The following is a 24,889-nucleotide window of genomic DNA, read 5'->3' on the forward strand; positions in this document are numbered from 1 at the left end:
GCTTGATCGCTCAAGCATCTTAGACCAGGTGAATGTAAGGGAAAGAGAGACCCATGTGCCCATAGTTGGAGACATGAGTCTGCACAGCCATTCGCTTATCTGCATGGCACCATGCATAAGTGATGGTTCTGGGCACTGACCTTGAACTGTCAGGCAGGTTCCCTCAACCTCTTGGCCAACCCCAAGGGCACTGTTCGGGCCAGTCCTCCCCTTAGGGAGTTCTCAGAAATAAGACAGAGAAGGGAAGTGAGGGTGTGGCCTTCCGTCCCAGGGTAGATTGGGGTGCACAGCCAGATCCTCCCATGATCTTTGGGGACCAACCTTTCAAAAGGAAATGAAAACGCAAAGGCCTCTGGCTGGAAGCACACAACCAGTTTTTTAATAAAGTCATTACAAATATGTACAAAGCGTCTCCAAGGTACGAAATTCCTCTTACAAAAGAGCACAACAAACCAGCAAGGTTAGAACCCAGAACGGAATGTTCCCAAGCTTGTTGCCTCTCTGGCTGAGCCAGAGGCCTCGGTGAGGTTCCAAACACCCCCACAACCATGTCTGCCACATACACACATAGGCTCTTGGGCACTTATAGTGCAAAAGACTTAAGGGTTCAGGTCAGGGAGGGGACAGGAAAGAGGTAAGAAAAGCTTCCCATGTCCTAGGAAGTAAGTTGAACAGGCCCTGTTTGCAAACTAGATGCTCCTTCCAGGGACCTTATAGAAATTAAGGACACAAATGGCAGGGAACAAATACATAAAATCCCCATCTAAACCATCCAGCCTGTCCTGGAGTGTCTCCAAATCCAACACTCCTTACAGTGGATCTAAGTCAGGCTCCCTTGCTCCCCTGCTGGGTCCCAGGCTGTGCTTGCCCTTGAACTAGCAGTGCCCTGGAGCAGCTCAGGAGGGAATCCAGTGTAGCAGGGTCGTTAGCTCATGGGTTTGGGTGGTGGTCACACGGACCTGAGTTCAAATCTTGGCCTGGCCACTTCATTCTGTATGTGCGGCCTTAGGCAAAGTTACAAAATGTCTGAGTCTCAGCTTCCTCAACTGTAAAATGGGAATAACTACTTTCTTCCAAAATGGGTATGAGGGATAACTGAGGGGACACATGTTAAGCACTCAGCACAGGGCTCCGGGCTGGTGAGCATGCGCTGTCGATGGTGGCTTTCATTACCATGTGAAGCAGCAAGAACCAGTCTCTTCATGCTGGGGGTGAGTTGAGATCACAGGCTTTTAAATTGCCTTCACGATAGTGCGGTGCTTGGTAGATAGCAATACTACAGAACAATCTGTCAGCGAGGCTTGGGGTCATAGGGATGACCTGATGAATCTGTTAAAGACTGTGAACCAGACCAGAAAGGGACAATTAGCATCATCTGGTTCCAAGCAGGACTGCCCCTCCTTGCTCCATACCTAAGTTTCTTCCCAGATGGGATTCTACAACCTGGCACATTGTAGGTGCTCAGTAAATAGGTATGGAATGAACAATTAATATTAAAAAAAAAAAAAACTTTTGGTTTTAAGCTTTAAAATGACACTTTTGACATCAATATCCTCCATCACTGTGGGAGTAGGCCAGGGTGTCTAGCCTGTCCCTCTTTGTCCCCCAAGCAACTCCCGACTCTGCTTGGCTCAGGCTGACTTAAGGAAAGAGTCAGAAAAGGAATTGGTATCCACATAGAAGAACAAAACCTGTGTTCTGATCACTGCAGCTTCTGATACCAGGTGGCCACTCACAGTGGCAAACCAGTGTCCCCAAAGGAAATTTGTGCAGGACCAACTGGATTCCCCCAATTTCCCAACGAAGGGAAGTGATATTTTATCATCGTCAGAAACATAAATTGTGAAACCAAAGTCACGTTGTCCTGTGACAATGTTATTTAAATCACCACTTTTTTCCCATCAAAATCAAAAAGAATTTCTTAATTCTTTTCTTAAATGAGACCACTGGAAGAAGTGGAAAAGAAGTCTCCAGTAGCCCAAAGAGAGAGAGGAAAACAAAATGGGAACTGGGTTCTAGGAGATGCTCATGGCCTAGGACCATGGACAGCAGCCAGAGAGGGGAAAGGCGCTCCCCCCCACCCCCCAGAAATCTGTTATTCCAGCTACATCTGTACCGGGATCGTGAAATGGAACGCCAACTTTGAAATGGGGTAAAGAGATCTTACTTGCTTTTGGGGGATGGGGAGAGAAGCTTCCAGAAGGGAATGGATCTAATTTGGAATGGGAACATTGAGGTCCCAGGAGGCTCCCATCCCTGTGGCTCCCGGACCCCCACCCTCTGAGAGCAACCAGCACCATGAGGAAGGAGGCCCTTCTGTTTCCTCCTCACCTCATTATGCAGCAAGCTACCTAAACAATGATCTCAGAGGCCTCCCTCTGCTTTGCACGGACATGCACACGCGAGAGCGCATGCACACACACACACACACACACTCTGCTGTCTGCTGAAACCCGATATGAGGTCTTTTTTAAAATTTATTTCAAAGCCTCCCTCCCTCTCCCTCTCTTCACAGACGCTCTGCAGTGAAGCTAATCAAAATCAATGACTCCTTGGCAGCCAGAGAAAAGCGGGGGAGAGAGGGAGGGATGGTGCCAGCACTTTGCACACTGTGGAAATATTTAAAAAAAAAAGAGAGAGAGAGAAGAAGAAGAAACACCACCCCACTATCTCATGCAATCCAAGTAATGCAGCCTCCGAGATGGGGGGACAATATATACATATATATCATGCTTCAATTTCCTAATACAAATGTCCATCAAGAAGTCAAATCTCATATAAAAACAAGCATTAAAAACAACCCCTTGTCAAAAATCGGGGCAGTCGAGAAGTGCACTCAAATTAATGATGTGCAAGAAAAAGCCAGGATTAGATAAATACACACTTTCTATTAATACAAGAGAATATGTACAAGGGACTTGGCTGTAAAGCTCCATCAGGAGGTCAAGGGTGCCCAGTTCTCAGCGGTGTGGCTTCATTGAAATCAAAATTGCCCCAAATGCCAACCTGGGCATTTGGATTTGGATCCTCCCTCGGAAATGTCAGAAGCTGGTAGGCAAGTCAGGGCTGAGAAAGGGATTCTCTGACCTTTCCCCCTCTCCCCTGTGTCTAGATGGTCAGTAGGGCCCCACTGCCGTGTTGAAGGTGCAGCCTCAACGCAGCAGAGAGCTGTGATCACATACCATTATAGTAATGAAAACCCCCTCCCCAGAAAATAGGCCGAGCTGGAAAGACTCTAGTGTCTGGCTCAGAAAGGGACAATACAGAGACAGGGACTGTGTTTCCTATCATTCTAATTCATTTGCCTTCTCTAAGTTCGTGGCTTGCTGGGGATGTCGCCTGCTGCTCTCTGCAGACCCTGCCTACACAGCCATCCCCTGCAAACATAACTGTGGGGGAGGGCTCCCCCGGAATGAAAGGAAGCAAGTTCTCCATCAACAAGCTGGCTGGGGGTGGGGGTGGGGGCTGCCCTCACCTTCAGCAGCTTTGGGTCACATTTGTCTTTAAAGGTCTATTTAGGAAAACATAAGGCCTGGATAAAAGGAAGAAAGAAAGACAGCTCCCAGCTTGCAACAGCACTAAAAGGTCCTGCATTCTAAAGGACCTGGTAATTTTCACCAAAGCCTATGGGGAATAATTCAGCCCCATGTCAACCTCAACAACGGCTGATCCCTCTGCTGGCTTCTTAGAACAGCAAGGGTGTCTGCCAATCAGCCCAGTGGACCCTCCTGTCCATAGGGACTGGGTGGTGGCCTGCAGAATGACAGTCTGACCCTGAAGCCTGGTGCCCCACCATCTCAGCTTTGCACACGGCACTGTGTAAGACCCAGCACAGAGGAGTAATACCTGGGGTCTTTTTTCTTTTACATTTTTTAAAAAATAAAAGCAAAATATAATCATTGCTCCCTGAAGAGTCTTTGCAGCCAAGTCTCAGTCCAGCACACATCTTTTATTTATTTTTTTTAGCCCTTCTAGAAACTTCTGAAAATAGTAGCTCATCCTGGGGAAATCAAACAAAAAAACATCAGACCCTCTGTCAGTCAGTGAGATGCTGGTGCATTTCATTTAAATGACCCCCTCCCTCCCCCAGTGCCTCTTGCTTATAAATCACCCTTGACCAGAACGTAGCCATTTCTTGGCTCTTTAATCCATAAAATCTAAGCCCTGAAATCCCCTTGGGGAGTAGGGGAGGCCATGGGCTGTACTCCCAGGGTACTTTCTCGGGGGCAGAGGATATAGCAAACAAGTCACATATGAGGTCACCTTTCCACCTCAGTAACCAGCAAGCACTCGATACCTCCCCCTCCCTTCCTCCCTCCCAGACCCCAGGGTTTGCTCCAAAACATCCCCACAGAGAAAGAGCAGAGACTCTCAAGTGGCACTTTTGCGACTTGTCCCTTTAAAAAAAGAATTTGAAACAGCAAAATAGAACTCTCTCGTCCCCTGGCCTTGCAGTCTGGCAACAGAACGCCATGGCAGCACCGGCAAGAACACAGCACCAGCAACATTTAGGTGAAGCACCAGAGACACCAGACTGGAAGGAAAAAAAAAAAAATCCCTTTTGTCTTGTTCTGACAGTGGGACTGGCTATCGACCTACACAGGTACAGAGAGACTAGGACTTGTCAAGACTTTTGGAAATGAAGGAATCCCAGACTGCCCCTCGTCCTCCTCGCTTTCTTTCTTTTTTCCTTCTATTTTGCCTTTTGTAATTTTACTCTTTCCTCCACCAGCATCCCTCCCCAGGTGGTTGGTCAACTCTGGAGCTAATTCCCACCAGTCTTTGCAAATTTTCTAGGTACACAGTAGTCATCTCTCTTCCAGTGCCCCAGACATGGAAGTATCAAAGTCCACATGGGAAGGTGCAGAAAAGGGAGGGGACTTGCGTCCTCGACAAGACATGCACTGAGTAGTAATATTCAATATTTTCTTTTTTATATATAGAGCTGTATGTAAATAGCATGGGGGTGTCTGTTTCTGCAGCTGGATATGCAAAGGGCTTCCCCAGTCCCTTTCGGCGTTGCTACTATTGGCTCTAGGCTCCTCTCCACTTCCTTCTCGAAGTGCCAACCGCGGCCTTTCAAGCTCCGGGCTCCCCCTCAGGAAAATGGGAACCAGCTTTCTCCAAGGACACAGGGTTTTCACCAACCTGCAGAAATAAAGAGTGGTATTTCAGTCAGTAGGCACGTGCAGACAGCTGCTAGGGATGACGTCAGTGCCTTGAGCCTGTGCACAGCCAGCCCCGAATGTCGAATGTTGGGAGGTGGAGGGGGATGGGAGAGAGCTGCTAGATACAGAGCTCTGATTTGGAGGAAGGGGTCCCCAGAAGCTAGATTTAGTGCCCACCCCGACCTCCACCCCAGCCAAAGCCTTGTCCACATAGCAGCCTTCCGTAAATGAACATTTGTACGCACACGCCCCCATTTCTGTTTTCAGACGTAAGCATCTTCTGTGACTAAAAGAGAGAATGTCGAACCACCCTGCCTTTTTGCTCTCCAAAGCAGGAACAGGACACTCATCTGTTCATTTCACAGATCCATAGTCAAGGCAGGCTTATAGGACAGTCTCTGCTCCCATCCATTCATTCATTCATTCACTGCCGAACATAACAAGAACCAGGCTAGTAGGTGTTACAGATCCAATGACATAGTTCCTGCCTGTGAGGGGCTCAGAAGTCAAGAGAAAGAGATGAGAAGAACTTGGTATCAATGACATTGTCTTGTGAAGAGCAGTCCGGATAAATGTGAACTATGGGGCCCCATAAGGGAAAGGGGGAGTCAGAGCTCTTGAGAGAAAGAGGCGGACTCCTCTGGAGGACTGAGGGATGCTAGGGAATCAGCCAGGATAAGATGAGGCATCCAGGAAGGGCAGAAAAAATAGCACATACCCCCGAGAATCGAAAAACGTATTTTCATACAGGGGCGCCTAGATGAGTCAGGTCAGTTGGGCGACTGCCTTTGGCTCAGGTCATGGTCTCGGGGTCCTGGGATTGAGCCCTGTGTCTGGCTCCCTGCTCAGCAGAGAGTCTGCTTCTCCTTCTCCGTCTTCCCTCTCCCTACTTGTGATCTCTCTCTCTCTCTCTTAAATAAAATCTTTCAAAAAATGATTTTAAAAATATATATTCAGGGGTGCCTGGGTGACTCAGTTGGTTGATCTTCTGCCTTCAGCTTGGGTCATGATCCTGGAGTTCCAGGACTGAGCCCCACATCAGGCTCCCTGCTCAGCGGGGAGTCTGCTTTTCCCTCTGCCCATCACTTGCTCATGCTCTCACTCTCTCTCATATAAATAAAATCTTTCAAAAAATTATTTAAAAAAACATACATTCAGGGACACCTGGATAGCTCAGTCGGTTAAGCATCTGCCTTCAGCTCAGGTTATGATCTTAGGATCCTGGGATCAAGTCCCATGTCAGGCTCCCTGCTCAGTGGGGAGCCTGCTTCTCCCTCTCCCCCCTGCTTGTGTTCTCTCTCTTTCTCTCTCAAATAAGTAAATAGATAAAATCTTTATAAAAACATATATTCACACAAAAACTTGTACGTCAGTGTTCATAGCAGCATTATCCGTAATAGCCAAACAGCGGGAACAACCCCATGGGAACGACCCCGTGTCCAACGACTGATAAATAAAACAGAGTATTTCCAAGCAATAGAGTACTATTCAGCCATGAAAAGGAGACTGACACACTGCAATCTGGAGGAGCCCTGAGGTCATTATGCTAAATGAAAGAAGCCAGACACCAAAGATCACGTACTGTATGATTCCAAGTATGGGACACACTCACAAGAGACAAGTCTTTAGAGACAGAAGTGGATTAGTGGTTGTCCACTGCTGTGGGGTGGGGGAAGGACTTGCGGAGTCACCACTAATGGGTAAACAGGGTTTCTGTGGGGGAAATGAAAATGCTCTAAAATCGATTATGGGGATGGCTAGCACAACTCTGGAAATATAATTTTAAAAAATCGTTGATTTTCGAAAGGATGTACACTTCGAAAGGATGGGTTTTCTGGCAGGTGAATTATGTCAGAAGGATGAGGAAGAGGGAGCAGCGGAAGGGGATGGGGGAGTGGCAGGGAGGAAGGGAAGAAGCAGGACAAGGGCAAGAACAGAGCGATGGAATATCCCAGTGAGTTCAAGGCGCGTGAGGAGGCTCCAGCAAAGCCCAGGCCATGGGGCTGGGGATGGGTGAGGCCAGAGAGTTAGCAGGGACTAGAAGTTCGCAGAGGGACAGCATGTTAGTCCAAAGCAGGCGGCGGGCGACTTGCCATGTGAGCCATACAAATCAAGCGGAGTCTCGCGCAAAGTGGGAGAGAGATCACTTTCTGAGTTGGAAAGAATCCGGGATATTGACCTGTATGAACCGCGCCAATCGGTTTTCCTGCTGGGTCTAGTCAACAGAAGCCGCTGATGGGGTACGAGACCAGGGTATCTACTTCCCCGGCTCCCACCCTACCCGGCCACAGACCTCCGCCACCACCGAAGCCCTGATTCCCCGTCTGTCCCGTGAGAGCGTCTGCGTCACTGCATGGTTGCTCTTGGTTTTCATGGGAATCAGCCATCCACCAACACAGTTGATCGACACACTCCATTTAGTTCTCGAAAATCTGCTTTCATAACCCCTAAAAACTCACTTTGTTGGCGCCTAGTCACACTGATCTGCGAAAAGTCAGTGGAACCCGCAGCAGTAGCCTGAGATGATTGCGCACAAAAAAGGAAGGATGGAGAGAGAGAAAGAAGCCACCTCTAGGTGCTATGGAGCCTGCTGACTCTGTGCTCAGCACTTTTCTGTGCGCTAGATGAGGCCTCAGTGCCTGCCCTCAATGTGCCTCCAGCCTTCCTTGGGGAGACGTGCCGTGCCAGAGGCCAGAACTGCAGAAGACCATTGTCCACAGGCGTATGGACAGCCCAGAAGTCAGGATGTGGCCGTGCTCACTAGGCAAGCTTCAGAGAGGAGCCAAGATTCGAACTTGGCCTTTAAGGGATGTGTTCATATTTTTTTTTCAATAACTGGAAGAAGCAAGGATCATTTAAGTGGGGAAAGGAACAGAGCAAAGCACAGGGGCAGTGACACATACAGCTCAGTCAGGGGACCATGGCGAGCAGGGACCTGCATCCCAAAGTTATGCAGAGTGAGGCCTCCTAGATACACCGCAGTTGATTGCTGGTGATGAAGGAAGACGAGGATGGTATCAGGAGAGGGAAGAGAACTCTCTTTTAATGGCATGGATCAGCTCCATCCACAGGAGGAATAAATTGTTCTTGCAAAACTAGGTAGGACCAGCAAAGGATTTTCACTTTTCCTACCTGCAAATCATTAAGCCCAGAATGAGTGTTTCTAAGGGCTTCCCAGTGCAGCTCCCTGGACAAGGGCCCCTGCCTGGTTGCGTGGTTGGTGTCCCTAGAGACAGATGGACATCAGAGGCATGTCTCTGTTCGGCCAATGGAGGCCACATCACCACAGCCTGGAGTCAGAGAGGGCGCTTGCGCATACAATTCTGGGGATCTTAAATGGGACCTGCTTAGCTAGTCAGCTTGCCCATGGACATGGTCACCTAAATGTGCTCAAGGGTGTTGCCCCTGAGCTTTATCTGTAAGAGCAGCAGCTTGGAAACATCCCATATTTCCACCTGTAGGAGACCGGAGTAATAAATTGAGGTACCTGCGTATTAGAAAGAGGTAGATCTAAGTGTGCTATGATTCTTTTTTTTTTTTTTAAGATTTTATTTATTTATTTGACAGAGAGAGATCACAAGCAGGCAGAGAGGCAGGCAGAGAGAGGAGGAAGCAGGCTCCCTGCTGAGCAGAGAGCCCGATGCGGGGCTCAATCCCAGGACCCTGAGATCATGACCTGAGCCGAAGGCAGCGGCTTAACCCACTGAGCCACCCAGGCGCCCCTCTTTTTTTTTTTTTTTTAAGATTTTATCTATCTATCTGTTGGAAAGAGAGAGAGTGAAAGAGCAAGAGAGGGAGAGAGAATCTGAAGAAGACCCCATGCTGAGTGCAGAGCCTGACGTGGGTTCAATCCCATAACCCCGAGTTTGTGACCTGAGCCAAAATCGAGAGTCGGACGCTTGACCGACTGAGCCACCCAGGTGCCCCTAAGTGTGCTACAACTCTTAACTAAAAAGAGCAAATGGCCAAACAGCATGATTCCAAGTCCTTTCTCCTTTAATGAATATATGTATATGGTTGCATGTCTATACACACATACAGATATTTATATATTTCTATATGTCCATATAAAGGGGTGTACAGACATGCAAAATAGTGTAATGGTTAAGAGCACAGAGGCACCAGGGTGGCTCAATCGGTTAAGCCTCCGACTCTTGGTTTCAGCTCAGGTTGTGATGAGCAGTGCCGTGAGATTCAGCAGCCCCATGAGATTCAGCAGCATGCCGGGCTTCGTGCTAAGTGTGGAGCCTGCTTAAAATTCTCGATCTCCCTCTGCTTACCCCCTGCTCCCTCGTGCTCTCTCCCAAAAAATTTAAAATAAACAAATAAATAAATACAACTAACTACAGTTAACTCTTGCACAACATAGAGGTTAGAAGCGCTGACACCCTGTGCAATGGAAAACCCATGCCCCGCCCCGTGTAACTTTTGACTCTCCCAAAACTTAACTTCTAATAGCTGACAGGAAGCCTTGCTCATAACATAAACAGTCAAATTAACATATATTTTTGCACGTTATATGTATTATATACTGTATTCTTACAATAAAATAAGCTAGAGAAATATAATTTAATTAAGAAAAGTGTATGGGGCGCCTGGGTGGCTCAGTCATTAAGCGTCTGATTTCGGCTCAGGTCATGATATCAGGGTCCTGAGATCAAGCCCCGCATCAGGCTCCCTGCTCCACGGGGGGCCTGTTCTCCCTCTCCCACTCCTTCCACTTATGTTTCCTCTCACATTGTGTCTCTGTCAAAAAATAAGTAAATAAACTCTTTATTTAAAAAATCGTATTGAAAAAACATTGACAGTACTGTACTGTATTTTTTTTAATCTGCATATAAGTGGACCCATGCAGTTCAAACCTATGTTGTTCAAGGGTCAGCTGCATTTTTTTAAGTTAACATATAATATATTATTTGTTTCAGGGGTACAGGTCTGTGAATCATCAGTCTTACACAATTCACAGCACTCACCATAGCAGATATCCTCCCCCAAGTCCATCACCCAGCCACTCTATCCCTCTCCCCCAACCCCCCAGCACCCCCCAGTTTGTTTCCTGAGATTAAGAGTCTCTTATGGTTTGTCTCCCTCTCTGGTTTCATCTTCGTTTTTCCCTCCCTTCCCCTATGATTCTCTGTCTTATTTCTCAAATTCCACATATCAATGAGAACATATGACATGAGATCATATGACAATGACAATTATCTTTCTCTGATTGACTTATTTCACTTAGCATCATACCCTCTAGTTCCATCCATGTCATTGCAAATGGCAAGATTTCATTTTTGAGGGCTGCATAGTATTCCATTGTATGTATGTGTGTATGTATATATATATATACCACATCTTCTTTACCCATTCTTCTGTTGATGGACATCTAGGCTCTTTCCATAGTTTGGCTATTGTGGACATTGCTACTATAAACACTGAGGTGCACATTCCCCAATCAGCTGTATTTTTAAAAAACAAAGTCCACCATCCACTCTGAGCCACTATCCTGCCCCTGAAATGTTTTTCCTCAAACTTGGCTCATAAAAAACTTTCTCAAATGCTGACTCACAACCAAAGCTCACAGCTGAGGAGATTCATGAAAGTTTGCCTTTAAAAAAAAGTCCCTATTTCCACCCTGCACCCACAGTGTGGTGGGGGCAGAGCGGAGAACATGGAACCTCAGGGTCCTGCCTCCCTGGGCCACCATGCTGTCCCCCTGCTGTGCGTGCAAAGGTAGGAAGCTGTGAATGGTGAGCCCCACTAGAGCCGTGGATCAAGCCCCGGGCTCACTAGCTTCTTCCTATATCTGAGATGAGGACTCTTGGGTCCCCTCCTAAGAGGTCTCAATATTTAATTTAAGAAAATACCACTTTTTTGGCTCTTGCTATTTGCACAAGTGTTGAGTTACAAATTCAGATGGCAGAGAAGGATATAGAAATAAAAGGAAAGCCCCCTCACTCCAGCCCTAAGCCTCCCAGAATATTTTCTGTGCATTTGCAGACACCATGTCTCTCCCCCTTATCCTTATGTCCCCCGAGCCCATCACCATGCCCTGCACAGAGTAGGTGCTCATTTCAACCTGCTGGGTGACAGTGAATCTGTGAGGAAGCGAATAATGGTGGCAACTTCCCCACTTTCCATCTTTGGTTTCAGGGTGCTGATTTTGACCGTGGAGTTCAGGTGGGACCAATAGTCAGTCCTAGCCCCTAAGAATCCTGGGGACAAAGGTGTCTGTGCCAAATCCTCCTAGAAGGAACACTGCTCTGGTCTGTGTCTTCAATCTTCATCTCTGTAGTTCATGCTGCCCACTTAGGAAGGTGGGTGCTGAGGAGAAGGTAGGGCAAGGGGATCAAAAAAACAGAAGCCTGGGGCACCTGGATGGGTCAGTTCATTGGGCATCTGCCTGTCCGGTTTCAGCTCAGGTCGTGAGCTCAGGGTCCTGGCATTGAGCCCTATGTCGGGCTCTGCACTCAGCTAGGATTCTGCTTGAGAGTCTCTCTCTCCCTCTCCCTCTATCCCTCCCCCACTCACTCTCGTGCTCTCTCTCTCTCTCAAATAAATAAATCTTTTAAAAGATTTTTTCAAAATTTTTTCATTTGAGAGAGATAGTGAACGAGAGCACAAGCAGGGAAGAGGGACCGAGGGAGAGGGAGAAGCAGGCTCCCTACTGAGCAGGGAGCCCGTGGGGCTTGATCCCAGGACTCTGGGATCATGACCTGAGCTAAAGGCAGATGCTTAACTGACTGAGCCACCCAGGTGCCCCAATAAATAAATCTTTTTAAAAAAAGAAAAGGGGGTGCCTGGGTGGCTCAGTGGGTTAAGCCTCTGCCTTCAGCTCAGGTCATGATCTCAGGGTCCTGGGATCGAGCCCCGAATCGGGCTCTCTGCTCAGCGGGGAGCCTGCTTCCTCCTCTCTCTCTGCCTGCCTCTCTGCCTACTTGTGATCTCTCTCTCTCTCTGTCAAATAAATAAATGAAATCTTTAAAAAAAAAAAAAAAAAGAAAGAAAGAGAAAGAAAGAAAAAGCAGAAGGCTGGACCTGAGACACATGAGAGAGGAAGAGACCATTTGGCAGCCGCTGGAAGGGATGGCGACTCCCTGTGCCCCATGCCTGGCTATTAGTGAACAGTTATCCGTGCCTCTGTGAGTGGTTACCAAGGCTATCAGTGAGTGGTCATCAGTGTTTCACTGAGTGGTTATCAGTGCCTCAGTGAGCAGTGGTCAGTGCCTCAGTGGGCAGTGATCAGCAGTTCAGTGAGTGGTTATCCTTGCTTCAGTGAGCGGTCATCAGTGCCTCCAAGAGTATCAGTACCTAAGCCTAAGTCATCAGTACCTCAGTGAGTGGTTGGTCATCAGTACCTCAGTGAGTGGTCATCGGTACCTCAGTGAGTGGTTGGTCATTAGTACCTCAGTGAGTGGTTGGTTATCAGTACCTCAGTGAGTGGTTGGTTATCAGTACCTCAGTGAGCAGTCATCAGTACCTCAGTGAGTGGTTGGTCATCAGTGCTTCAGTGAGTGGTCATCAGTGCCTCCATGAGTGGTTGGTTGTCAGTGCCTAACTGAGTGGTGATCAGCAGTGGTTATCCTTGCTTCAGTGAGTATTTGGTTATCAGTTTTTCAATGAGTGGCCATCAGTGCCTCAGTGGGTGGTCATCAATGCCTCCATGAGTGGCTGGTTATCAGTGCTTCAGTGACTGGCCATCCATGCCTCAGTGAAGGGTCATCAGTGCCTCAGTGAGTGGTTACCAAGTCTATCAGTGAGTGGTGATTAGTGCTACGGTGAGTGGTTACTGATTATGTAAAGTCTGTGAGGAGAGAGCAGAGAACTGAGAGCTTCTGGCCACTATGAAATTATAGCAGGTGGACCTTAAGTGCACACTAACTGGACTTCCAGAAGGGTTGCACTGAGGGTTGGGAGGCAGCAAGGCAGCAGAGAACTGACCCCAAATCAAATGGGCAGACCATTTCTACAGTAGTCTTGCCGGCTGTACCCCCATGTTATAACATGCATTTTTGACCCAATAATTTCACTGCTAGGAACTTCACTTGTTTTTTCTTTGCAAAATTGCTCAAACAAGAATATACCTCGTTCATACTATCACCAATTGAGAAACAGCATAAATGTCCCTGGAGAGGGGAACAGATAAGTGAATCATGGTTCATCCAACAGTGGAACACCATGCAGCCATTAAAAGGATGATGAAACCTTTCTTTGTTGACATGGGAAGAGATCAGCAATCTATTTTTAGTGGAGAAAAAGCATATTACAGAACAACATGGACAGATGATCTCACTTATTTAAAATAGGGTATGTGTGTGGGTGTGCGCTTGCGTCAAGGGATGTCTGACAAAGTGGGGTCCCCTAAAGCAGGGGTTGCAAATTCACATGTACGCATGGATCCGGTGGTGTGTGCCCAGAAGAGGTCAGGGTGAGCAAGAGTCTGTGTCCCATCTAAAGGGGCTTCTGATACTCATCCATGGGAATACAGACTCCATCTTGTCAGATCTTTCATTTGTTTGAGAAAAACTGGAAATTCAGGCTTCTATAAGAAGTACATGGGACGCCTGGGTGGCTCCGTTGGTTAAGCGGCTGCCTTCGGCTCAGGTCATGATCCCAGCGTCCTGGGATCGAGTCCCACATCGGGCTCCTTGCTTGGCGGGGAGCCTGCTTCTCCCTCTGCCTCTGCCTGCCATTCTGTCTGCCTGTGCTCGCTCGCTCTCCCTCTCTCTCTGACAAATAAATAAAATCTTTAAAAAAAAAAAAAAAGAAGTACATGAGGGGCACCTGGGTGGCTCAGTGGGTTAAGGCCTCTGCCTTTGGCTCAGGTCGTGATCCCAGGGTCCTGGGATTGAGCCCCGCATTGGGCTCTCTGCTCAGCGGGGAGCCTGCTTCTTCTTCTCTCTCTGCCTGCCTCTCTGTCTACTTGTAATCTCTGTCTGTGAAATAAATAAATAAATAAATAAATAAATCTTTAAAAAAAAAAAGTATATGATTTTTCAGTGCAGTGGGGAGAGACTTAGGAGCTGAACAAAACCCAGCTGCAGGCCAGATTTAGCCAGGAGACCACCAGGTTGGAACCCTTGCCCAGACACTGGGATACCCTTAGACAGAGTCACTGGCATTGAAAGCCACCTCGTCTTAACCCTCAATATCTATCTCTGTGCCTCAGTTTCACTGTCTGGAAACCAAGGGAGTTGGGTTAGGTGGTCTCTAAAGACCTCTCTAGCCCTGGCTATACGTCTAGAATGGTGACCTTTTGGGTCATAAATTTTTTTGAGGAATGGATCAAAACCTTAGTTTTTCTCTCAAGTAGGGAGAAATACACGGGAGTATGACATCAACCAACTTTATGTGTAATTTGGGGGGGGTGTCCAAATTTCTTGAGGCCTCCCTCAAATTCATTCATTTATCCATTCATTCATTCATTCATTCATTCATAGTTACTGGATGCCTGCCTGCTCTATGCTAGTCATTCAGGCTGGGATATAGTGATGGGCAAAGTAGACATGATTGGCACCCTCATGGGACCCAGAAGCCAGTGTCACCCAGGTTGGGAAGTCCCGTCCTGGAGGTCAGTGGCTTAAGCAGGCTACTGGTGAGCCACGAAGTAGGGGACACAACACTGGTAACTGCTTTAAACAAAAGGCTCTAAAAAGTCCCCTATGAGTTCCCACCGTACTATGAGTACAGACCCACAGACTGAATTTTATCTCAAATAAAAACACATATCCCGGACTCCCATTTATCATTTTCTGCCATTTTCTGAACATCAGTGACATGCCCCACGTTGTTCAGAAGGTAAAGGGACAGGGCACCTGGGTGGCTCAGTTGGTTAAGCAACTGCCTTCAGCTCAGGTCATGATCCTGGAGTCCCGGGATCAAGTCCCACATCGGGCTCCCAGCTCCAAGGGGAGTCTGCTTTGCTCTCTGATCTTCTCCCCTCTCATGCTTTCTCTCACTGTCTCTCTCTCAAATAAATAAATAAAATCTTAAAAAAAAAAAAAAAAAGAGAAGGCAAAGGGATAGTTGATAGGTGGCAGAATATCTGGACCTGATCGAAAAGTCAGCCTGACTCCAGAGTTCATGTGACTTTCCACCAAGCTGTCCTGCCTCCACATAAAATCCGGGTGAATACAACAGTTACCAATGGTTAAATTTTCAGAATCAAGACTTAGGCCCCATGATGTGCCAGCTAAAACATTTTAAATCTGGTCTGTCTTTGAAAGCGGTACCTCTTCTTAAATCCATCCCGTTGCCCCTGACACATTCCCACACTTTGAAGACATTCCCCCCCCACCCCAAAGCTAAGTTTCCCTGTCTTCAGTAGGTTAGCATCCTTCAGGATTTATTAAGTACCATGTGCTAGGTTGAAGAATGTCAGATGTACATGGTGCCTGGCTGTACCATGGTGATAGGCAGAGGCCGGCAGTCAGGGAAGATTCTCCAAGCCCTTAGTAATATTGCTCTGACTTGGAGTTCCTCCCCGACATCGGGATGGGTGTGCAAGGAGTCCTCTGCATTCCCAGGCACTCCAGGAATAGCCAGAGGTATGTTCCACAAAGAACATTCCACATGAGAAACCACAGATTTAGCTGAGGATGAGAACATCCGACTCTAGAAGTCAGTGACATGACTGAGACATGGGAATGAAGGGCAGCGTTTATCTAGAAAGCCCTTCTGGACCTTTACTACATTTTATGCCCTTTAGACAACCATTACAATGAAAGAATGTTCACATATGCTTTGATAGCAAAGTTCCACTTGGAGGCATTTTTAAGAAAATCATCCAGGGGGGCACCTGGGTGGCTCAGTGGGTTAAGCCTCTGCCTTCGGCTCAGGTCAGGATCCCAGGGTCCTGGGATGGAGCTCTGTATTGGGTTCCCTGCTCACTGGGAAACCTGCTTTGCCGTCTGCACTCCGACTCATGTCCCCGCTCAAATAAATAAATAAAATCTAAACACACACACACACACACACACACCAGAAAATCATCCATGATGGTCCCAAAGAGTTATACACAAGGATGTTCATCATCATGTTGGAAATGATCTAAATGTCCAACAGTAGTGGATTGGGAAGGTAAATGTTGGAACAGCCAAATAATGAAATAGCGAGCAACCTCTAAGTGTGTCGTAGAAAATATCAGAATGAGTGGAGAAATGTCCATGCTAAAAAGGAGAAGTCAGGTCATAGAGAATAAATATCTAGAGCAAGTCATTCCATTTGTTAAATCTCCCATCAGTCCATTTTTGAAAATGGAAAGAAGCCTCTCAAAATGTTCCTAGTGAGTAGTAAGATAAAAAACAATTCACAAAATTGTCTTTTATTCAGCATTTTCCAAATATTTAATAAGGAACTTGTAATATTGTTTGCAATCAAGAAAAAGCTATTTAAAAAGGGAGGGGGGGTGTTCCATAAATTTTCCCAATGCAATTTAATTCCATCTTGCCCAAGTCTGTGGTCTGCAGAACAAAGGTCCAGGATGGCAACACTCTGTGGGGGCAGCCAATTTTCTCCCCACGGGAAAAGTAAAGGAGATTTCTCCTTCCCTGGGCATTTAGCAGTAATAAAAGAATGCATCTCACTGACTGAGTTAAAACAGAGACACCCCCCCACCCACCCAATAGCAGGGCACCAGTTTAGGGCAGGAAAGAGACAGGGAGATGAGGCTAAGTTGAATGGTGACATTTCTTACGTGATAGAAATCCAGCCAGTATCCACAACCTTCTGAGGCTCCTAAGGGCTGGGCATCTGTGAACTGGTGCAGGAATCAGGACCTTTCAGACCCTGACAGGAGGCGAACTTGTTCATTTGCACAGAGAGGCCGCGGTGAGAGTCAGAGCCAGGGTCTCCAGCTCCAGAAGTCTAGAAGCCTCTGAGCCGGGAGCGGGGACTAGTTCATCCCTACATCCCTGCATCCCAGCACCTGGCTCGTAGCTGGTGCTCAGTGCATTGTGCAAGTACATGACAAGGAGCAGAGTCCTCCCTACTGTGTCACATCTAATTCTCCCCCTCCCCCCTGCAAAGCACCTGCTCATTCACTATCCGCACTTGTGAATCCCGTTACTGATGAAAGCCTCTCTGAGCTTGTTTTCTCACCCGCTACTTCCTATTGAACTTGGAACCAACTTGGGCTCCGTGCCACGGCCTCATGTGGCCACTCCCTGCCTCTCAGACTTCTTCTTCCCCAAGTTCATGTGGCTTTAGCCACACTCCTCGGCTTTCTTTCTTACTCAGACACACGGAGCAAAGTCTCACCTCCCAGATCACTGGTCTTCCTATCGTGTCCCCCAGCACGCCCTTCTTGCAAGCCTCCTTGTCATTCAAGTCATGGTCCCCTGGCTCCTCCTGAAAGTACCCATCCCTAACCACTCATGTAGGTGAGGAGTCCCCTGGGCTCTCTATTACACTGCCTTCCCGGAATACCTTCAGAGTCCTTGGCACTTCCTGAAATTATCTTTGTGTCAGATTGTGTGATCCAAAAATGGCCACATTATCTCCTATCCCACGTGCTATGCCAGAACCTTGCCACTGGCTCCCAGGGAGATGTCTTAATTCCATTCCCCTGGAACATGCGCCGGCTGGTGACTTCCTTCTAACTTAATCAAATTCTGAAGCCGGGTCAGAAGAGGCCAAGTGGCTTCCACCTTTGTCCCCCGGAAGCTTGGTCTTGGGGCTCTTTGTCACCAGGTCAGAATCTAACCACCGTGAGGCCGCCATGTTGTGGAAAAGCCTGGGCCGCAGAGGAGATGAATGCAAATTCCCCACGACCTCCTCCCCATGCCCAGCATGATTCCAGGCCCCACCTAGCCTGGAGCAGAGAGAGGTCACCCCTATGCCATGTCGGAATCACTAATGCACAGAATGTGTAAGCATTATCAGACAATTGTTTGAGGCCATGAGGATTTGGAGTAACTAGTTATAGAGCAATAGTAACCAGAACAATCTGTATTAACTTATCATCGGTCTTTCCCCACTAAAATGTACACGAGGGCAGGGCCTTCTATGTCATGGTCCTTCCTGTGACCACCACAATGCCCTTCACCTAGTAGGTCCTCCATAATGATTAGTGAATAAGGGAAAGAAGCTGAATTTGGGATTACCTAGCTTGCATAGTTTCTGACTGATACATCTATCCATTACATAATCATTGCACACCTACTATGCCACAAGCAAGTCACACGCGGTGGGGCATTCCATTGTTCCCATGAAATCCTATCGCACTTAACACTGGTGATGACCAGAGGGAAAACAGAAGCTCCCACATCCCCCCCTCCATAGGTCTGAAAAGCTGCCTGTCAAAAACCAGAGGTTGCCAAATCCACGCAGCCCACATCTGGGGGTGTATTTAATTATCCCCGGGTGCAGCTGTTTTTACACTGACAGCTCAGTCACTTGTGCCCTGGCCTCTCGCTAGGCAACGGGTGACTCCAGACAGGGACCATGTGGTGGGCAGACTGCCAAGGTCCTGCACATCTGGCCCCTTCCCGGGGGGTACCTCCCCAACAGCTGTCTCCTTCCTTTTGGATTGCTCCCTCCCCTGGTCTAGGCTTTCGGGCTCTAGAAGTAATCCTGGCAGGGATGCAGTAGGCTGGGTGGGAGGCTGGAGGGATGAGCCTCCGGGTTTAACTACTTAGTCCCCTAAGTACCTGCCAAGAACCAGTTAGCATGTCTGGCTGGCAGGCCAGGCCTTCATTAATTCATTAAAGCAGGCTGCTGCTGGCCCGTTGTCTTCCTTGTTGCTGACCATGTCGCCTTCTGGGCCTGCAGAGTCCTCTTCCTCCCCTTCTTCTTAGTCCCAAGGCAAGATTCTGTCCACCAGTGCCCCCTTCTCCCAGCCAGATTCCCTGGCTGTATTCTCTTTCCCTCCCTGCCCCCTCCCAAGGCACAGTTCTCCCTCTCCCCGCCCCCGCCAGCCAGTGCTCACCAGAAAGCATCTTTTGTTCCCTCTCCTGCATCTTTGCTGCTCAGTGACGGGTTAAATCACACCCATCTTCCTCTTGGCCTCCTCTGCCTCCAAGGAGCCTCCCCTGAGGCTCTCGCAGAAAGGGAATCTCACTAGTGCAAGAATTCACAGCTCATCACCCCCCTCTGCTTGCTGTCCCGAGTCCTCTCCTCCCCTGCACCCCCCAAATTATCTGGGGGGGCCTGTATGCCCCAATTTCTGATGTTGCCACCAGTCCTTTGGGACACAAGTGAACCCTGTCTGCCTCAGTTTCCTCTTTGAAATAATAAGAATGGCATTATCCATTTCGTAACAGCCTCTGATGAGTGAGCTAAGTGCCAGGCACTGCACTGGGCACTTTTTTTTTTTTTAAAGATTTTATTTATTTGACAGAGAGAGATCACAAGTAGAGAGAGAGAGAGAGAGAGAGAGAGGAAGAGGAAGCAGGCTCACTGCCTAGCAGAGAGCCCGATGTGGGACTCAATCCCAGGACCCTGAGATCATGACCTGAGCTGAAGGCAGAGACTTAACCCACTGAGCCACCCAGGCAGCCCCTGCACTGGGCACTTTAAATGGATGCTCTCCGATCAGCCTTCCAACAATCCTAGAAGAGGTACAGCTCCAATTTAGGCTCAGAAAGGTTATGGTTCTTACCCAAGGTCACACTGCCCGCAAGTTTCTGGGCTGGGACTTAAATCCAGTCCCGTCTGATCCCTAAAGTCATGCTTTCCCACTGTGCCATCCTGGCCGGGCTGGCCCTGATTCCCCAAGAGGGCATGTAGGGATGGTGGGGAATTGCCCCCCTAACAGTGCTCTGGGAAAGGAAACTATTAAATGCACAATCATAAGCATGATAGCTCACATTTGTATCTGCTTCTTATGCATCTGGCACTGTTCTAGAACTCTCTGGATGTGAATTCATTTCACCCTCGTGACAACACCTTTGCCATAAAGTACTATTATTGTCCCCACTTAAAATATGGGGAACACTTAGTAACAGGTGTGTGTGTGTGTGTGTTTATTTAATGATGACTTCTGAAAGATGCATTGCTGGCTCACAGATGAGGCTCAGGACAAGTTTGTTGACACTGTTGTCCACATGGCCAAGCTCATCCTTAACGCCTAAGAGAAGAATTGCCTGCCCTATAGGGCTGACTCAGCGCCCCCGACCCCGGAAATACTGAAGGTTTCCTACAAGCATTCTCACTTCTCTAGGATAGGAAGGGTGGAGAGGACCACACATGGAACTCAACAAACTGTCTTTCTCCAGTGGATTTTCTTTCACTTCTTCCTAAGTTACGGGAGAGCCTAGGGGAAACATGGGTTTCCCCCCAATTAAGTCAAACGCACTCGCAAGGCCGGAGCTGTAGGCAGTAGGCGGCGGGAAAAGAACTCGAGTTTCTGGCATAGGGACCGAGGTTGGGAGCCCAAGGCCGGCGAACCCCGGATGGGAGCTCAGGAATCGGGTGGTCCACAATTCCATCGGTGTCCCCAGGGAGTGAAGCGCGGCGCTGCAGGAAAGCTGAGCCGGGCTTCCTGGGGTTAGGGCACCCGAGGAGGGAGAACTCTGGAGGGTGTGGTCGCAGGGGACGCCCGGCGGGAGGAAGAGGAACCCAGGGGTGGCCTGGAGTCGAGAAGCAGCCCGTAACTCTGGGGCAGAAGCGAAGTGAGGAGAGGGTCATAAACCCTACGCCGACAATGACCAATTACCTGCCGACACCGCCCAGCAAAACTGCCATCGGACCCCTCCCCTGCTCGCGTAGAATCCCTGCCTACCCGCTCCTCCCCTGGCCCCGGGCGCGGAGAGGCACCCTGGGTCCTCCCCGCGAGCCCTACCCAAGGTCTCCCGCCCCCTCCCGGCCGGCAGCCTCCTCCCGCGGCGCTGGAGGACCCCCAGCCCTGACGAGCACTCGGCCTGTGCGCCCCCGCGGCGGGCGCCCAGCATCCCGCACCGTCCGCTCCCGGGAAGGGAGCGCTCTCCCAGCCTGCCTGGACCCAAGACCGCAGGAAGCCCTGGCCTGGCCCTCCTACTGGTTCCCCTCGCGTGCATCCTGCTTCTAATTCACACTCCCACTATCTTTTGCAACTTGTTCTCCAGGCAGTTTCTCTTACTCTCCAGCTCCCCCCATCTTCCCTTTCCTGGTCTCGCCGCCCGCTTTTTCTTTCCCTCTCCTTCCACTTTCTTTCCGCCTTTCTCCAAATTCCAGGCTTTGGGCTTTGCGTCTCTCTCTGGACTCCCTTTTCCTATCCCCCTCTCCGCCCCGTCCAAAATGTAGTTCCTACCCCGGGGATTTGGCAGCCCCAGCCTTCCGACCCGAGGGCAGCCCCTCTCGCCCGAGGGGGAGTGGCGGATGGGACCTCCGGGAGCCGGGCAGAGAGCGCCCCGAAGCACGTACCTCTCTTCGCCAGGGCCCGGGCTGCGCCGGCCCACGCGACATCTGTCGCCCGCGCTCCCGGCTCACACCCTGCGCACCCCCGCAGCTCCCCGGGCGCTGCCACCCCCCACGCTCCGGCTGCCGCCTCTCCCCGCGGGCGCCGTGCCAGCTTCTCAGGGTGTCGGCGCACGGCAGGGCTCCGCCAGGGCAGAGCGCTGGGCATCTGTGGGTCGTGGCACCCCCCCAGCCGCTGGCTTTCTCACCTTCGACCTTCACCTTCCAGCCCTAGATCCACCTGTGGTGGGGCTCAGGCTGATTTTCTCTCTTTCCCCATTCTCTGCAGTTCTACTCTGTTCCAGAATCTGAGAAGACAATCCCTTACACGTTTGGTCCCCTAGGCGCACAGCTAGTGCTCAAAAATTCCCCAGCCCCAAGGGCCTAGTGCACAGAAGATGCTTAGTACCTTTCTCCCACTGGTACCAAACAGTGGGCGCTCAACACTCACTCCCCACGCCCACCAGCACGCAGTGCCTAGCATGCTGCAAGCTTTCAAACATTCCCTCCCTAAACATTTACGGCCTAGTGCCCAGAAGGAGTTCAATAAATGTTCTTTTATTAAGACTTCCCTTTGGAGTTTCCCTAACAGCCTCCGATCCCAGCTTACTTTGGGGGCATCCTTCTCCATCTCAGCTTCAGCCTTCTGGTGAAGAGGAGGCCAAGCTCCTTAAACGGGACACCTCGTTGCAGAAAGAGCGAAGAAGTTGGCAAAGCGGAGAAAAACTGCAAAGTGCGCGGGGCTGTAGGGGAAAGAGAGCTCCACCGGAAACCTGGAGGGGGAGGCAGTCCAGAGAAGCGCTCGGGGAGGAACAAGGGAGTGCCACTTAGGGAGAAGAGGGTTCGGAGACTGGCGACTTAGGACAGCAGACGGCTTGGAAGAGGACGCGGGACTTGCCTTGAACCCGCGACAGATTGTAATTCTTTGGCGTGGCGGGTAAGTATGTCCTCATTGCAAACACACTTTTTACTTGCACTGTGTGTTTACTTGAGGCACTGGTGGGCATTATGGAGGCTAAAGTCCCCGCCGCCAAGCCATCCCACTAGGAGAGTGGCGAGATGCGCTCAAGGAGTCGAGAAAGGAAGATAGAACAGACCTGACCCGTAGAAGGAGAGAGAGGAACTGGAGGGGAGGAGGCTGGCGAGAGAAGAGAGCAGGGGGAAAAAGAGATGGGAAGAGGAGAAAGCAAACTTGGTCGCTCTGGCGCTCCCAGCCTGCCGGGTATGACCAGTCCCCAGCCGCCGCGCCCCGGCGCGCGCTCGCGTACCTGTTGCTCTCTCGGGCTGGGTCTCGGCTCCGGCCCCACCAAGAAGCCCCGCGTTCCTACAAGTTCCGCCTGCCGAGCAGCCAGGCCGCCAGCGCCGCCACCTGCGCGGCCGCGCACAGCCAGGGCCAGTAGGTGGGGAGCGCGCCGGGCGCCGGCGCCCTCCGGCTCCGCGCGCGGCGCCGCCACATGGTGCGCTGGTGCAGCTCGTCGCCGAGCGCCTTGAGCCGAGCGGCGGTGAGCTGCGCGGCGGACGAGCGCAGACCCAGGCGGCCCGCGCTGCAGGCGCACACCGCCGGGGGCCCGCGGCCGCGGTGCAGGGGGCACGGACACATGACCGCTCGCCTCGCTCCCTCCCCGCGCTCGGGCCGCCCCTCGCCTCCGCTCCCTCCGGCCTCTGCGCCTGCCTCCGCCGCGCTCCAGCCGCCGGGGGCCTCCCCTGGACACCAAGTTTCTCCTTGTGTTGTGCGTTTGTTGTGCTGACGGCGCTATTATTAATTAAAGTGTCACATGGTGGAGGGGGGCGGGGAGGGCGCGGGGAGGGGGGTTACATCATCCGGCCCCCGGGGGGGGGGGCTGCAGGCAGAAGAAACCGAGAGGTAACTTTTAACCCTAGCGGCGCCGGCAGCGAGAGGGCGCGCGTCGGAGAGAGGAGGAGCACGGCGCGCTGGGACGCGACCAGGCCCCGGCCGCCAAGGTCCCGGGCTTGGGGGTCGCGTGGGACCCCCGCGGAGGCGGAGATCGCGAGGGCAGGCCTTCTCGTTCTCTTTTTCCTGAATTCCGCTCCGCTTCCGATTTGGCGAGGGAAGCAGGCTTGTTTGCGTTTGGGATGAAGCTCATATCGAATTCGGCTGCATTATTCAAAAATATTCCGAGGCTATTGTTTTGTTTGGGGGAGGGGGGTTGACTGAAAATCTCATGAGAGAGCCAGATTCAACCCAACTTGCCCACTTTCAGGTCTGACTCGGCACCTCTAGGCTTCGGATTTGAACGACACACGCCCCCACCCCGCTCGCGGCTACCCCGCCAGACCCTAACGCACCCCCAGAGCCTCTAGAACGCTTGATGGAGGCGGGGCGGGGGGTTAAAAGGGTCGGTCCCTAGCCGCAGAGGCGCGCATCCGAAAGGCTCTCGCAAGGGGCTTTTTGGAAGGTAACTTATTTTTGTCTGCTTCCTTGTGAATATTGTTCTCCTGCCGGGTTACAGTTTCTAGCGGCGATCCCGATTTATTGCGCAGTGGAGACCCTGAGGGGCCGACGAGGAGGTGGGGCTCAGGGGACTTTAGACTGGAAAGGCTGGAGTTGTCCCTGCTTAGTGAAGCTACAGATGGGCAAGGGACACTCAGGGTTTGGGGGGAGATAATGATCCCTTCTCTGATCTTAAATTTAATGGCATTCAGATAACTTCGGGATTCAGAAAACTAGAGGAGCCAAAAGTGGCTCCAAGCCACCAGTCTGGGACCTGATGTGGAAACTTTGATTGTCCCCTTCCCCGGGGCTGCCAAGGCCTGAATCCTCTGGTCTCTTGGAAAATATTCTCAAGACTACGAACGTCGAAAATTGTTAGGATTTGCATTTGTCATGAGGACAGATTTCCCCTTAGCCTTCCCCCCACAGTCAGGTGTCTGACCCCAGCTCCACAGTGTGATGGTGGTGGGCCCTCACCTCCTAGCCTCCCCAATGGGCATCACTTACCTTCTGATTGCCTTCTATGCACCTTACTGGGCTCTGGTCCCTGCCTGGCTGCCTTAAGGAAATCCCCAAACACTTGGGGGCACAGGCTATTATTATCTTGTTTTAAGATGAAGAAACTGAGACACAGGGAGGTAAGGCCTCTTGCCCAAGTTCACAGAGTTAGTGAAGAGGGAACTTGGATCTAAACTAGGTCAGCACACTGTAGACTGTGAACGCTTAACCACGGTTTTATACTGCCCCCTGTAATCTGGGAATAATAATACCTCCCTCCCAGGATTGGGGCAGAGATTAAATGAGAGAAATGTATGCCAAGCACCTGGCATGCAGGGGGCCCTGGATAAACCTTGGTTCCCTTTGCTTCTGGCCAGAACCACTTCCTCACTCTCCTGGGACTCAC

At 50.3% G+C, this 24,889-nt stretch overlaps 1 protein-coding gene across 1 annotated transcript; it reads right to left on the minus strand.

Annotated features, from left to right (window-relative positions):
• Positions 1–357: 357 nt before the first annotated feature.
• HRK (harakiri, BCL2 interacting protein) lies at positions 358–23,298 on the minus strand. Its single transcript, XM_047697478.1, has 2 exons — positions 22,802–23,298; positions 358–5,148 (listed from the first exon to the last, which is right to left on the minus strand). Exon 1 carries the CDS (start codon positions 23,131–23,133, stop codon positions 22,858–22,860), a length of 276 nt encoding a protein of 91 aa, XP_047553434.1. The 5' UTR covers positions 23,134–23,298; the 3' UTR covers positions 358–5,148; positions 22,802–22,857.
• Between the last annotated feature and the right edge of the window lie 1,591 nt (positions 23,299–24,889).

Source organism: Lutra lutra, chromosome 12 (assembly GCF_902655055.1).
Source record: "Lutra lutra chromosome 12, mLutLut1.2, whole genome shotgun sequence".
Taxonomy (NCBI): Eukaryota; Metazoa; Chordata; class Mammalia; order Carnivora; family Mustelidae; genus Lutra; species Lutra lutra.